Source organism: Psittacula echo (genome assembly GCF_963264785.1).
Source record: "Psittacula echo genome assembly, chromosome: 15".
Taxonomy (NCBI): Eukaryota; Metazoa; Chordata; class Aves; order Psittaciformes; family Psittacidae; genus Psittacula; species Psittacula echo.
In genome coordinates, this window is record NC_137751.1 from 11,216,857 (window position 1) to 11,231,561 (window position 14,705).

The 14,705-nt window shown below is 46.2% G+C and overlaps 1 protein-coding gene across 1 annotated transcript in view; it reads left to right on the forward strand.

The window, feature by feature from the left end:
- Positions 1-2,243: 2,243 nt before the first annotated feature.
- COL26A1 (collagen type XXVI alpha 1 chain) overlaps positions 2,244-14,705 on the forward strand; it is a gene marked incomplete at both ends in the record, with an annotated part of 170,324 nt that continues 157,862 nt past the window's right edge. Inside the window, one exon of the mRNA XM_080629926.1 lies at positions 2,244-2,395. Within this exon, the coding sequence (XP_080486052.1) occupies positions 2,244-2,395 (152 nt within the window). The remainder of the gene's footprint in view (positions 2,396-14,705) is intronic.

Consider the following 14,705-nt stretch of genomic DNA (forward strand, 5'->3'; position numbering starts at 1 on the left):
CCAGGAGAATTGCCCAGAAAGCTGTTTGGTGCTGATAAATACTGATAAATGATCTATCCCAGCCCGTCAGGTGAGGGAATTTAGTGTGTATGGGGACAAAAGGCTGAACCAGGCCCTCAGCACAGAGCCTGGTGCAGCAATAAGTTGCCAGGGTGAGGGTCCAGCTGCCCCCACTTTAGCTCTGCACACACAGCTGAGGATGATCACCCAGATTAAAGGGTGGTGAAGCCTCAGAGAACCTTCTAGTGGTTTGTGTGTGCAGTTTCTCTCTGCTTCCCCTTAAAAAGGGTGAATTTGGGGTAGTTTGTAGCCATACTGAGAGGGGTGGCTACAGTGTAAGCTCCTTTTCTGTTACTCTCTTGGGCAGAACAGAAGTTTCCTGAGGACCGACCCTAAGCAGAATGGTTGAGTGGCTCAACATCCTAGGGTGAGTTGCCCCAAGTCTATGTGTTTTCCTGAAGGGAGAAGGAAAGATATTCCTTTTGTTAAGGGTAAGGGAAGACTAAAGGGAAGGGTGATCAGGGTTCTGTTATGTCCCAGTTTCAGGCACTGAGAGTCTTTTGTAAGTAAATAGTGTCTGTTACTAAGCAGTGGCCCAGTGCTGCTGGATCAGACCTTTTGAGCTCCCTTTGGGCCTGGAAAGTGCTGATCCATTTCCTGCTCCAGCTCTGGGACTGGGACACCTGAGGGGACAGCTGTGAGGTAACCCTAGGGAGGTTGCATTGAGCTGCATTGCAGCCTGGACCTCTGCCTCTGTGTGTAATTTGCTCCGGTGATTAATGATAGTAGCTGTTTAAAAACCTGGTGCTTCGTTTGCAGTCTAAACTTGTCTGGTTGCAGGCTCCAGCCAGGGGCTATTTATCTCTGTGTGCAAGCTCTGGAGGTGGACACCGTGGGGGAAGGGGTAGGTGCTCATCCACGGGTGGGGGATGAACCTAGCCATTTTTCCAGTATCTTACAGGGATCGTTTTCTAGTTTTGGGGATTATGTTGCTCCAAGGGGAAGAAGTCTCCACCTGTGCAGAGCCTGCCCCTGGCAAGCCCTGGGTACCCGAGCAAAGACCCAATTTCAGTGGTAAACCGTGGCTGTCTTTGGATGGCTGCATTAACAGTGAAGGGGCAGAGGGGATATTGTGAGTGTTAAGAATTTGAAGGTAAAAAAACGTTAAGAAGTTGTTTCATCTTAAAATATGAAATCCCTCCTTGTGGTGTTTGGTTCAGATGAGTTGTCTGGTCAGTGAGCTGCAACAGCCCAGGTTCCTCTGGGGCTGGGAAAGCCAGCAAAGGGGGTCTGTGACAGTTACCAAATGGGTTTTAAATGCATATTCTGCTGCAGTACAGAGAGAGAGCCTTGCTGCTGGCGTCCTTATTGGGGTACTGCCTTTGTGAAATACCCGCATCCTTCCAAAACTGTTCCTCCCGTCTGAGGCTGACTGTGCAGGACTCCAAGCTCAGGGCTATCCTGTGTAGCAAAGGGGGTGGCTCTGTGTGATGCCAGAATGAGCAGGATGGGCGCATTATCATAGAATGGTTAGGGTTGGAAAGGACCTTAAAATCATCTAGTTCCAACCTGTGAACAAGTGTCTTTAAAATGATTTATTTCCTACCTTATCTGTGTAAGTCTGGTGCGAGCGTGACAGTAGGCACCAGCGTTTGGGTTTTCGCGCCGCATCGCTGAAGCGTGGGGGGTTCCCCCTCACCCTGGCTCTCGGTTCATCAGGGAGACCCAGCGCCTCATGCTCTGGCGATGTCCCGGGGTCGGGCTCCCGGGGGTGCTCCCAGCTCTCAGCCGGGTGGGAGCGCGGAGCCCCGCCGCGTTCCGTTCCCGAGGCTCGGCTCCGCCGGCGGAGAGCCCCTCCGCAGTGGGGTCTGCAGCCAGGTCTGGCAAGGGTTAACGCTGAAGCCCCACGCCCCCTTTGACGGAGTCGGGCCAACCTCGCCAAATTTGAAAAGGCATCCGGGGCCGAGAGTGCGCCCTGGGCTCAGAGATCCGCGCTGGCCCAGCACCCCTCCGCGGGAGCCGCTGCCGCCGGCCTCGGCGTGCCGAGGGACGGGGCTTCCCTTCTCGACCCGCAGTCTCTGTGTCCCGGCACCCTTGCCCCTTGGTCCCCGGTCCCGGGGGCACCTCCGCGCCGTGGGATCCCGCTGCAACCTCGGTCGCGGGAGGCACGGGGGAGCCCCGCGCTTGCCGAGTCCTGTGAGAGGAAAAAAGGGGTGCAGGAGGAGATCCCCGTTCTTGCAAAAATGCAGTTGGCTCTTTTCTTGTCCTGGTGCTGCTGCCTGCATGGATGCGCGCTCGGGACTGGCTTTCTTTATCAATTCCCAGCATCAACCCTGCAGCACAACTACCCAGAGCAGAGCTCGGGCTCGCCGGGCAGCGGCTTCGCCAGTCGCCGGTGAGTAAGACCGGGTCCGCCTTCCCGGCGAGAAGGCTGGGCCCCGCTGGTGGCTCCCGCGGGGAGCCGCGGGCAGGGTGAGACGGGCTGGCCCCGCTGCCGCCCTCGTCCCAGGTGGGATGGGCAGGCTCCCTACCTGTCTGCAGCAGCGTCCCTCTATGGGCAGGCAGCGACTGGGGAACTGAAGAGCTGAGCTTGGGTAAACCGAACCCGCTGGCTTTCCCTTCTCGTCCCTCCATCCCCACCCCGCCGGAGAAGGGCCGGTGGCTCCTGCCCCGGGATGCCGACATAGGGAACTGTTATAGCCCTCGGCTGCGAGGAAAGACTTGTTCAGCTCAACAAAGGAAAGACCTTAATTACAGCTTTCTATCCAAGAGCCGCAGCTTTCAAATAGCTGTTTAAAACCACACCTCCCACTCTTCTTCTCTCCCCCCACTCGAAGCCAATTTCTTACAAACTTAATGTAAAGCAGTTTTGATTTAGTGTATCTTGCTGCTTCAGTAGAGCAAGCAATTTCGGCTTCTCCCCCTCCCCTCTGTTTTCTCTGGGTATTTCTCTAGAGGTGAAACAGCTGTTCAGATGAATGAGCCGCACTGTATGAAGCGAGAGAGTGGCTTAACCTGATTCCAGTTGTTCTTGAATTTCACTTCTTTTTTTTCCCCCCTTTCCTTGTGATTGCCTTAAATGGGAACTTGGGGATTTAATATTCAGGGCTCGTCCATCCTGTCTCTACCTCTTTTCCTCTTCCCTTTGCTAATACCCACTATGCATGAATTACAGTGCAGTGGAGGAGGGCTGGTGTTCACACTGCTTACTTGGGTTAGGAGCTGGGATAAGGCATCTCCACAGCAGCTTTCCATCTGTATGTTAGCAGTACGGGAGTGAGCGCTAGCCTTGTGCCTTGCACGGTGCTTACATATGGTGCATATTTCATCTCCAAGTGGGGGTGGTTTTGTTTGCTGGCCTGTCAAACAGGCCTCAGTCTGTAGGGGGTGTGATGTTAAACTACAGTAACTGTCAAAGGGTTTGAAAAGGCAGAAAATTATAGGAGAGTAATGGGATAAACCTATCCCAGCTGGATCTGTTCCAAGGTACCCCCTTCCCAAAGCATGAGCTGCAATGAGAACCACATGTCATTTGTCTTACATATCTATTAGCCTGCAGATCTTTGTTCAGAGCTACCACGGTTACAAGAGCACAGACTATCTCTGCTCACCAAAGTCCTTCCCCACTTCACACTCTTGCACGGTTTTCCCATGCCTCAGTTGTTTGGATAGTTGATGCTTTGTCAGGGAAGTGTGTCCCTCTCCAAGTCTATAAAGTGGTGTATAAAACCATTTAAAACTGATTTAAACAACGATGTTGGGAAAACTGGTAGATTTATTTTATTTTAGGAGTTTCTTTTGTCCAATGGAACTTTGCCATGTGAGAATCTCCCATTCTGGTTTAAAGCAGAGGAGGAAATAAAACACAGGGAGGGGAAAAATAACTGGTGGACATTTTGAAATAGAACCTGAAGTGCTCAGTCAAATATTGCACATTGAAGCAATCTTTGGATGTTTTAGTTTTGCCTTGAGTGGTGGAGTTTTGTTGTTGGCAATGTCTAACAGCTTCACTTGATGATGGGAAAATCTGTGTGGGAAAACTGTACCCAGCCACAATGTCAGACCTTTGGGAGGAGCCTCCTGCAGGGTGCAGCTTCAGGTTGGGATTTAATGTGGTTCTGGAGAAGAATTGAGGCTTCTTGCTCTAAAGTCTGACATTGATCTGTGTGAGTGTGAAACCTTTTTTTAGGGGTCTGAACCAGACTGGTATAAACTGTTGTTGACATTGTTCAGTGTCCCTTTTGCCACTTAAACGGAGGATCTCTGTAGCGCTTGAATTATGTGAAGCAATAGCAGCTCCATCGCAGCAGAGCTTGCTGGTCTCTGGCCTGAAGAGGCTGCAGAGGACACAAGATGGTGGGTAGGTGGTTACTGTCCACGTGGCCATTCTCACCTTCTCTTCTGCGACCTTCCCAGTGAATCCAGTGACTTCTGGCACTTTTCCTGGGTACCATCAGCTGGGTATAAGCAGGTCAGAGCCTTGAAAGTTAGTGCTGCAGCTCCAGGCTTTGGTATGTTGCAGTGTATACTGATGTGATGTTCTACAGCTGACACATTTCCTTGATACAAGGCACACCACATTCCTGCAGTTGCCCTTTTCTGTCCTTGATCAGGAAGTGAAGCTTCAGTTGGCAGATCCTGGTTATTAGACCAAAGCCACTTGCAGCCTGTCTGTGCATGTGCTGGGATTGCTTTGAAGTTCTGCAGAGGATGGGCAAGTACCGGTGACTGAAATCCCGGCAGCAGTGTGTGTTGATGTTGCGTAGATGTAACAATACCCTCACTATTCTGTTTGAAATTCACATTCAGCACATGCATTTCTAACTTGATACTGTGTTAAGGTGATGAGAATGAGAAGGAGATCTTACCCTGAGTGTAAGAATGGAAGGGCTGTCTGCCAAGCAGAAACTGTTGTCTTCCAGACTCAGACATGAGAAGTTTTGCTAAATGACTTAAGGAAAGCTTATTCCCATGCTGGAAGTAGCTTGGTTGTCAAAGAACTCCCTCATCTGTGTTAGTTGTCTTTGGAATTAGTGTTCTCCTAGCTTAACTTCTCATCCTATTTTCCTGTACTTTTAAATAGTCATGCATCAAGCCTTAGTGAATTTGGCTGTAGGAGTTGGAGACTTCTGAAACTACATGCAGTGCTTAGACTGGAAGTCTCTTTGGATGTGGACGTAGCTGAAAGAACCCCCCCCAACATCAACCTGAAAGCGTTGTAGAATGATTCTTACTTCTAGCTTTACAGTAGCATCACAAAATCAGCTGGCATGGGTAAAAAGTCCATCTGTGATAGACCTTCAGAATGCTACACCTCGCCTGAAAGTTCCATTCTGTAAAGGAGCAGTAGAACCATGATGTTTCAAATAACAGGACTGTCCAAACAGGCTTTGTTATCCAGGCTCTACATTGAGAATTACATATTGGCACTTATTTTGGTCACTAGTAGTTCGTAGTGCTTGCTACAGCACTGATGTTTCTTGAGGATGGATATGGGGAGGAAATGAATATTGGACAATTGAAATCTATAAGTGGGAAAGGTATTTGAACTTAATCAGTTTGCTGTACTGTAGCTTGCCTTACTTTCTCTCCCCTGAAAAACCTGAAGTGATGGTGCTTTCAGATAGTTAGGTAATGCTTGAAATACTTGGCAGTTATTCCTTGAGGCTAGCAGGCTTCTAATAGGTCACTTGAATGGCTGGCTGTCAAGATCAAGATGTCTGGGTTGGCCAGTTGTAGGTAGATCTGTTCTGTTTAAAACAGCTGCCTGCATTGCACCTGGTCCTACAGCTATGCATTTGCTAGGATGGAATTGCTCCTCTCCAGCCCCAAGGAGAAGGGACTGTACACAACTGGCACTGTATGGTAATAACCTCGAGCCTCTTAGGTAAGGTTTTAGTACTTTTAAGTAAGTGTAGGTCTCTTTATGTGATAGAAGCCTGTTTTTAATATTAAAAAGTGATCCTATAAATCAGCATCCTGATTTAGGCAGTCTGTCAGAGTGCTTTCAGAACATGTATCTGGAGTTTTCCTGATGGTTGTCTGTTAATTCTCCCTCTACCAGAGATGATTTGAACTTGATTTCAGCCTTAAAGTCTAAACCTCTTGTGGCTCTTAAGTGGGTGTGGAATAGAAAACTATACATATTGGAGAAATGTGGTTCTCTTTCCTTGTACTGACAGAATCTTGCTTTCTGAGTCATTCTCTCCATCGCTTAATAGTCTGTTCATTGCCTGAGGTCTCTGGTTTTCTATGGTTTGCTGTGGACTGTGGGAGGATGTCAAGCAAACAGACTGAGATTTGTGTCATGCTGAGTCCTCTGCACTAATTCTCCTTTGAAGCACCCTACCCAGGTAACAGAGGAGGTCTTAAGCACATCACTAAACCCTTAAACTCTCCAGTGTTTGTTTCCTGGACTCTGCAGCCACAGGATTTTCTTCCGACCTGTGGGGTTCAGTGCTGTAGCTTTGCAATGCCATGAACAGTGAAGCCAATGGTAGCGTAAGGACCTAGCAACACTGAAATGGCTTTGAAATACCAGACGTGACTGTAGTTGCTGCAGTAAATTGTATTGATTTAGGAAATCTCCTATGGTCTTGCATTTCCAGCTGCTTGTGTGAATCATTTCCTCTCATGTAGGTTTTGTTTCCCAGCTCTAGGAAGAAAAAGGGAGTGGAGAGTCAAAGCAATGGGTGGCTGTGAACTTGTGCTCCCCTTGGATAAATTAACAAATGTGTCTCTTTCAATAACCCTTATTTGTTCGTTTTCTCAAAGCTGAGATTGTTAGTGCACTGAAATCCTGGTCAAAACACACCAGGTTAGAAACTTCACAGCTCTGCCCTAAGTGGTTCTGTGACACCTGGATCATAGAATGTTTACCCCCATCTTTGTTTTATTGGGCTGTGTATGGATAAAGAGGGAAACAATGAGGTGATGATGAAAGACTCTAATGCACTCCTTTGAAAGAATCTCTTTCAAAAACAGAGTGCATTAGGTCTGCTGGATTAGAATAATGGAGCAGCTACTCATGCTCTTTTTTGCACTAGATTTCTAGCATGTCTGGAAACATTCCTGGTCTGTAAAGCACCTCTCCTGTAGGGTAATACCAGAATTCATCCAACCTCATTTTTGCAATATGCCCAAAGCTCTCAACTCACTTTTAATTAGAGAGATGCAGACAGTGGTTAAATTTACTTCCACTGAGGCATAATGTTTATTTTGGGGCTTTGAGCATAAAGCTCCCTGTGCCAACTTGGATATCACCAAGACTCTGTTAAGGATCAGAGCTGCTGAAGATGAAAAAAGCATAATGCTACTAATTGGGTTGCTGTCCTGCAACTTCTCAACTTATTATATAGTTGAATAATACTATAGCTCCTGCTTAGTGTTTTTATGCTCAATGTGGCACTGATCTAAATCAGAGTCCTTAATACTACTACAGAAAGGAGCGAGGGTGGGAACTGTGATACTATTCCCTACTGGGTTTGTTCCTTAACTCCTTTTCAGGCAGAAACAGTGATTTGTTGATTTGCAGTGTATTGCATGCAATAACATGGTTTAGGTGCTTTGGCTGGTTTTGACAAGTTTGATGTTTTTCTCCTTTTGGAAATGAACAGATATGTAAAGAGTATGCTTGGGTGAAAGTGTTGCCTGTAATGTCCAGGCCTGGCTATTGGATAGTAGTTAAATCTTTTTGAGAGGACCAACAAATAAGAAGCTGTTTCAGGGTTAAGAATTCTTTTCTGCTTCCAAGGTAGTGAAATTGTAGCTCTGGCAAAGAAAAAAAAAGCCCTCTCCTGTCTCTTCAGGAATGTCTTTCACCCAGAGGCCCACACAGTAGATGCCACTGAGACAAAAGCTGAGAGTAGCTTTGTAATGTTTCATGTTTGGGATAGATCAGTCTCCTCTTCTGCATCCATGTGATTTATCTGGAAAAGAGAATCTGCCACTTAAAATCATAGTTAGTTGATTTTGAAACCTCTTTGAAACCAGAAGATATCTGTGAGCTTCTCTTATGTAGGGCTCTTCTTTTTACTTCTCTGTTGTCTACTTCATGTCCTCTGTCCTCTGAGGGCTGAGTAAGGCTGTTGTTTGCTCAGCAAAAAGGAAGGTGACTGAATAAGAAAACATTTGTCAACTTTAAAGCCAGTGTGAGGTAGCACTCCATAAAATGCATCTATTCATGTCCAATCTTGACATCAGATTCTGTAGCCAGATGTCTTTTTAATTGGTTCCAACTTTTCCTGCACCTAGAAACTGGATGGTAGTGATATTCCTCATGGTATCTGCACTACGTATAGGCATGATATAGATTGGAGCATCTCAGAAACACCAGTGCAATGAGGCTAGGGAATATACCCCTAGACATGGTCACGTAACCAAGTTGTACTGAGTCTGTAGAGTTAAGAACAGGTTAAGGCCTGTTTCTTCTTGGTGTGTGTTCCCCCCCTTTGGTTTCTTTGATGTGCGTGCCCTCTGGAGGGGAGATGTCTTTGGCTTTACAGATGGACAAGATTCTTTATTCCTGCTTTCTACTTCTCAATGAAATAAAAAGACCAAGTACATGTACTGGGAAGAGCGTGCCTCATAAAGGCAGTATGAGCAGAGGCATTTTATCAGATACCTGTTTCATGTGAAGACAATTTTGGGTGGACCCTGCAGAAGTAAGGAAGGAAGGGGTGCAGCAAATGCCACTACAGAACCTGGATATTAAGGTTATTGTTTGTGAGAAACTGGCATGGGATGCTTCTTACCCTGTTCATTTTGGATCTTGGAGCTGTGTAGGACTAAGAAAAGGCAGCAGCATAGGTGCTAAATGAGCGAAATACTCCTTTTACCCTGTTGGGATGACCTTGTGAGATGGGAGTTGCTCAGTTAAGGCACTGCACAAAAGCTTCCCTTCTGTCCTTGCCTTGTTTTGTGCCTGGGGTCAGTCAACATCTGCTTTTCCCCACAGGACTCTGCTTGTTTAGTTGTTCAAAAGAGTGGTGCTGGGAGCTCTCAGCTTGGTTTGAAATGCTGCTTCTCATGGTGGAAAGGCTCGGGGCAGATGGGCTGCTGCGGCAGTGGGGATGACATAACGTCTCCTGGTGCTGCAGTGCTTGGTGGGGTGTGGTAGCCCTGAACGGAAGGGCAGACATTGCTTTTCTGCTCTGTGCTGCTCAGCCCTTATTAATCTCAGATGTTTCTAACCCCTTCCTCCAGGCTGTCATTGCTGTAAACACAGCAGAGCACGGAGAGCTTTTTGAAATTCTCATTGGAGGCATCAGTGGGTGACAGCTCTACCAACAGCTCTCCAGTGTGCCTGTGTGTGAAGGGGGGTTGCCATGAATTTAACACTCCGACCCAAGGGAGAGTCTGTGTTTTCCCTAAAGGAAAGGACTTTATTTTTTTTTATCTGATGCCCCTTCTCTTCCTCCTGCCTCAGGTTGCTTGGCTTCCTGGTTTTCTTGACTGAGTCTCTCTTCTGCTTCCCCAGCACTGCCTGGTTTCAGCCACCCTGTTCAATGTGGGCTGCCTGACTGCTTGTCTTACCACTGTATCTTGTACAGACTTTTGAGTTCTTTGCATTTTCAGGTGGCAGTGACTGGGATAACAGCTAAAATAAGGCTTATGTTGCTATGCTAGGATGACTGAAAAAGGCTCTCCTAGAAGCAAACACCTAGATCTGGCTGTCAGCAGCCCTGTATCTCAGCTGTTCCTGTTCCAGGTTTACTGTGTGGCTCTGTCAAAGTTATTTTTCAGCTTTTTGTGAAAGGAGTGACAGAGGAGAGACTGCTGTGGTAACAGGATCTTAGATGCTTTCTGCTTATAAACTGCACTTCAGACAGTGTGAGCTACCATACCCCCTGCAGGGGAACTTGCCAGTCCTTGGTGTCTAAATGTAAGCTGTTAACTCTGAGGTGGAACCAGGCTATTCATAACCTTTTTACATACAGTTCTCCAAGGACTGTATCCTTTGCAAATCTGAGTCTCAAATACCTGTCTGTTCAATGTCATTTGTTTTTAAGCTGAGAAACTCTCAGCCCGATGAGATATCAGAGCTGCTTTGTACCTGGTGTCTGCCTTGGTAAAAGCTGTGTTCCTTCAAGACCTCTGTAAGATCATCTGTGTGACTTGTACTCATGACATTTTTGCATTTGTCCCCACTCTTGTGAATTGAGCTAAAGATCCTGGTTCTGAACTGTCAGGAGCTAAATGAGATATTGGGAAGATCAATGCCATTTTGAAGCTGGATTTAGTCACTAGGTGCTAAATTTCCTTTTGGAAACCTAGGCTATCCTGAGACATTTGAAGATGAGCTCCCCTGTTTCAAGGTTCTTGAAATCTGGTCTCTGAGTCGCTGGCTTGGTTTAAATTGCCCTTCAAAAGTTTCTGGCACATGAGGGGTACAGAGAACTTTTCTCCTTTGGTACTCGACATCCCCAAGAAAACACTGATTTAATTAGTGGTCACTGCAGCTTTGAGGTGAGCTTTTAATACTGCTTTTAATGAACTTAAAGCTAAAATGGCAGCGATCCTGAGAACTGAGCTGTCAGCTTGTGTCTGTCACTGGCACTATAGCAGTACAGGACAGAGAAAACCTTATATGCTTAAGGTTCAGTATTTCAGCATGGCAAACCCCACTAACCTAAACAGTGAGGGGGGAGCTGCATTCTTTGCTATGCCTAATCTCTGTATTTTGTTAAGCACACATTCCTGCCAGAACTTTATTAGACAGAACAATAGTGACCAGCTGGGCAAGTGACCCTGGCTTTTCTGGCTGGCAGAGGAATTCAGCATCTGAGGAGTTGAGATTCTCATGTGCAGCTTAAGAGTGATCTGGATTTAGTTGCTTTTAATTATCAGTTGGCTGATTCATAAGGCTTTGTTTTCCACCCTCTTTCCCAAGAAAAAGTCCATTCCCTTAAATGTTCAGTGTATATTCTATAGAGCAGCACCAAGTCTGGGAACTGAGACTTGCAAGTTCTCTATTTTCTTCTAAATAAAATGGGAATAGTAGTATTTACCTTCATGTAAGGGAAGGCTCTGGGGAGTATTTCATGAGGGTGTGGTTAGATCTTAGAGGGGAAGTTGCAAAATCCATAGCATTGTATATGAGTATACGTTTACAGAAGTTTATAATAAATCTATGAATGATAATATTTGGCGCCTGTATAAACTTCCACTTACAGAATAGAGGTCATTGTTCTCCTTGTTCGCTGCTCCTCTCTGAGCCTAGATAACTGAAATTAGTCTGCTTGATCTTTGCAGGGAAGGATTTAGTTTGGAGAGGTGGGAGAATGAGGTGCTGAGCAGGGCAGGCTGGACTGAACAGCAGCAGAGCGCTGGGTCATGGCACAGGATGTGGTGATGCTTTCCTTTCCCAGCTGCAGTGAAAGGTTTGAGGGAGGCTGAATGGTCACTGCAAAAATGCGTGCAACTGGTACCACCAAACAGTGTTTGTGCTGAGCAGGTCTGGGCTGGGATGCTGCAAACATTCTCTGTTTCCATGCAGTGTTTGAAGTGCAGCAGAGAGCAGAAAGGCAAATTGGCTCTGTAGGTTGTTGCAGCACATGGCTTAACGCTGCTGTAAATCAGTGTAACCTGCAGCGCAGTACAGTCTCCCTGCAGTGTATTTCAGGATACAGCACTGAGCCAAACAGTTTAAACTATCGCACAGTAAAAGGCTGTCTCTTGGGCCACCGTTACTGGAAGTCACTAATGTATATCACAAATGATACAAAACTTTTGGATTGCAAAGTTGTAGGAATTCTTCGGCCTGTGGCTAAGCTTTGAAGGAGTGTGCATTGCAAGCAGAAATAATAGGGTCTCATTTTGCCAAGCACCAGAAAAACACTGCGGTCCTGATAGTGTCATTAAAACCCTTTCAAGACCTCTGCAACAAAACCCATTGGAAATTATTGCAAGGACCACAGCAACATACTCATTTTCTTGGGTAATGTCCTTTGAAAAAATCAAGCTCTCTAATTATGTCAGGCCCTGCCAAGTGGTTACTGGCGTCTCAGCTAGGAGGTTTTCAAAGCAGTTTCTACAAATTACAAGAATTTTGCTGAAAGTGAACTTTCAGCTCCCAGGTACCGTTTGCAGTTGTTGCTTTATAATCTTTGGGAAGAGAAGGGTGAAGCTGTACCTGTCTGTACTAGGTGGGAAAAGAGGGGAGAAATGGGAATGTAGAAATGATAGGAATTGTCACAACTCATCTCTTGAGCTGAATGCAACTGAAAACTAGATGGGTTTGTATGAGATGCTTCAGCTGGTGTCCTGGTTGAGGCTGGGAGTTGCCTTGTGCCACCCACATCTGGGTGATTTGCATCTGAGAATCCCTGTGCTCTATGGAGGCAAGGCTCACTTTGCAGGGCATGTCCTTCAGCTCCTATGTGTGTGGTTAGGGTTTGTTTAAAAATCAAAAAATATCCAAAAATCCCCAACCAACCAAAAAATCCCACCATAAAAACAACCACCACCACCAAAAGCCCCCTCACAACACCCAACACCACACAAGCATTTGACTGGAACTGTACACTCTGTGTGGCTTGCGGCTTGGATATTGCCAATAATAAGTTACTAGGCTGTTCCCATGGGCATCTCGACAGCAAGGGGAAACAGTTCAATAGCTGTTCTGTCACTCCCTGTTCCATGCTCTGAGGTTCAACCAACCTTTTTGATTGGTGTATGTGAGAGTGGTGTCAACTGAAACTTGTACCAGGTTTTTTCTGCTGCAAGAAGTACGTGACTTGAGTCTGTCATGGCCATTTAACTGGACATTGAACACTGGTGGGTTCAGTGGCTTGGCTGGTCTGTGGCATCCCTACATGCTTCCTTATACATGGGTCAAGTGAGTGTTGTGGTGATGGCAGCTGCTGTCTTTGCTTGCAGTGTGGCTGTATTTGGCATCATCCTTTGCTGAGAGGCTGCATGTAAAACTTTCTTCAAGCTGCACTGAAAGGTGTAAAGGAAAACTCATGTATGTGTGTTTGAGGGAGAAAAAACACAGGCAAGTTTTAGCTGTGATGTGTGAAGGCTGTTTGCATATGTACTTAGTGTAGGCTGTTGCTGAGCAGCCATGTGTTGTTCATGGATTTACTGGTTTGCTCACAGTAAGCACAGTAACAGTGTGCTGTTCTTCCCCAAGTACCAGAAGGGTAGCAGAAATAGAGAATAACTGGATAATAAAATTCAGGTCATAACTTTTAAACTTTTCTCTTCCATGCTTTCCCTTTTATCACTCGTCAGGTCTTCAAAACCAGAACACTCAGAAGATGGTCTAGGGGAAGGTATCACTGCCTGTGGCAAGGGGTTGGAACTGGATGAGCTTTAAGGTCCCTTCTAACCCAGACCATTCTATGATTCTAAGAAAGGTTGGACCACATGATCCGTAAGGTCCCTTCCAACCTAGTGTTCTATGAATAAATCTGTGTAAATAGGAGAAAAAAGGCAACTATCTCCAGTGGCTGTGCCTTGAATTCTCCACAAGCTTTTGCAAGTGGTATGTGCCTAGAATGGTGTGCGGGTGGATCTAGTATCAGTCACTGCTTCTCTTTGCTCACAGACTGAGACTCCTTTCAGCAATAACTCCAGACATTCTCATTCCCAGCAAAGGGTGAGGGAAGCCTGTTTAGGAGGTTGGATCGTTGGGGTGCACCAGTTTGCACTCACCATATCTGTGATTCAGGTGTTGTGGTGTTTTCCACTTTGCCTTGGTGGGGCCAGCTAGGTTGCCTTTTAACCTTCAACAACAACCCAAACTGCTCTACAAACTCCCACCTCATGGAGTTTGCCATACTTGTAATTCCCCACAGAACAGGGCAGGAATTCTTTCTGGCCAAATGTCTGTACCTCTCCTTCAGACTTCCTGCTGTCCCCTCTCTCTTGCTCAGTGCTGCTTGCTCCCCATCCAGCTTCCCACATGTGTACTCAGGAATGTTTCAAGGCAGTGTTATCATTCCTGAGGAATCTACTATGCGTGCACAGGCTGTGGAGGGTTTTTTTTCGGCTGTTATTACTTGGCCAAATCAAACCCATTTTCCACCTGGATACCGAAATGGAGCTCTCCTCCCTCAAGACCATCTCCCTTCCAAATAGAGGCTTCCAAAGCACCAAGGCACTAAAGCGGTTTCTTCTATTGCTCAAGAATTTTTTAATAATAGAGAAAGGTGTTGGTGTTCCTGCTCACAAGAGGAAGGATTTCTTTCTTTTTTCCTAATGAACAAACTGGATTGCAGCAAGGTTGAAAAGGAGAATACAAATAATTGTTCTTGGCTAGAAATGAGGAATGGGAACTGCTTCCAAAACCAGTGAAAGCTCAGGAAGATGTGTTAAAAGCAGAACTACCTTTTAAATAGAAACTAAGTGCTCTGATTATCTATTTTCAAGGTGTCTTTGTACAATCTATCTATAGGTGGATATAGTGCAATGGGTCCTGTGTGGTTGAAATGTATAGCATCTGCTTAAGAGTGAGTTTAAAACTTGATGAGGCAATTCGGAGTATTCACTAGCAGGGGTTTGGGACTACTGATCCACAGCAAATGCTATGTGGTTCCTTTTTATGGCATTGGAGGGATGCAGTTGGCGGAGTGTAAGAGTGGGAGTCTGGAGAAAGGTGAAGAGGAGGTTGCTGTGTAGCAGATCACTGGGTCTGTAACTCCTGCATCCAGGCCCTGTTTTGTTCCATGGAGCTTTGAATGAGGCTTCCACTTTGTGCA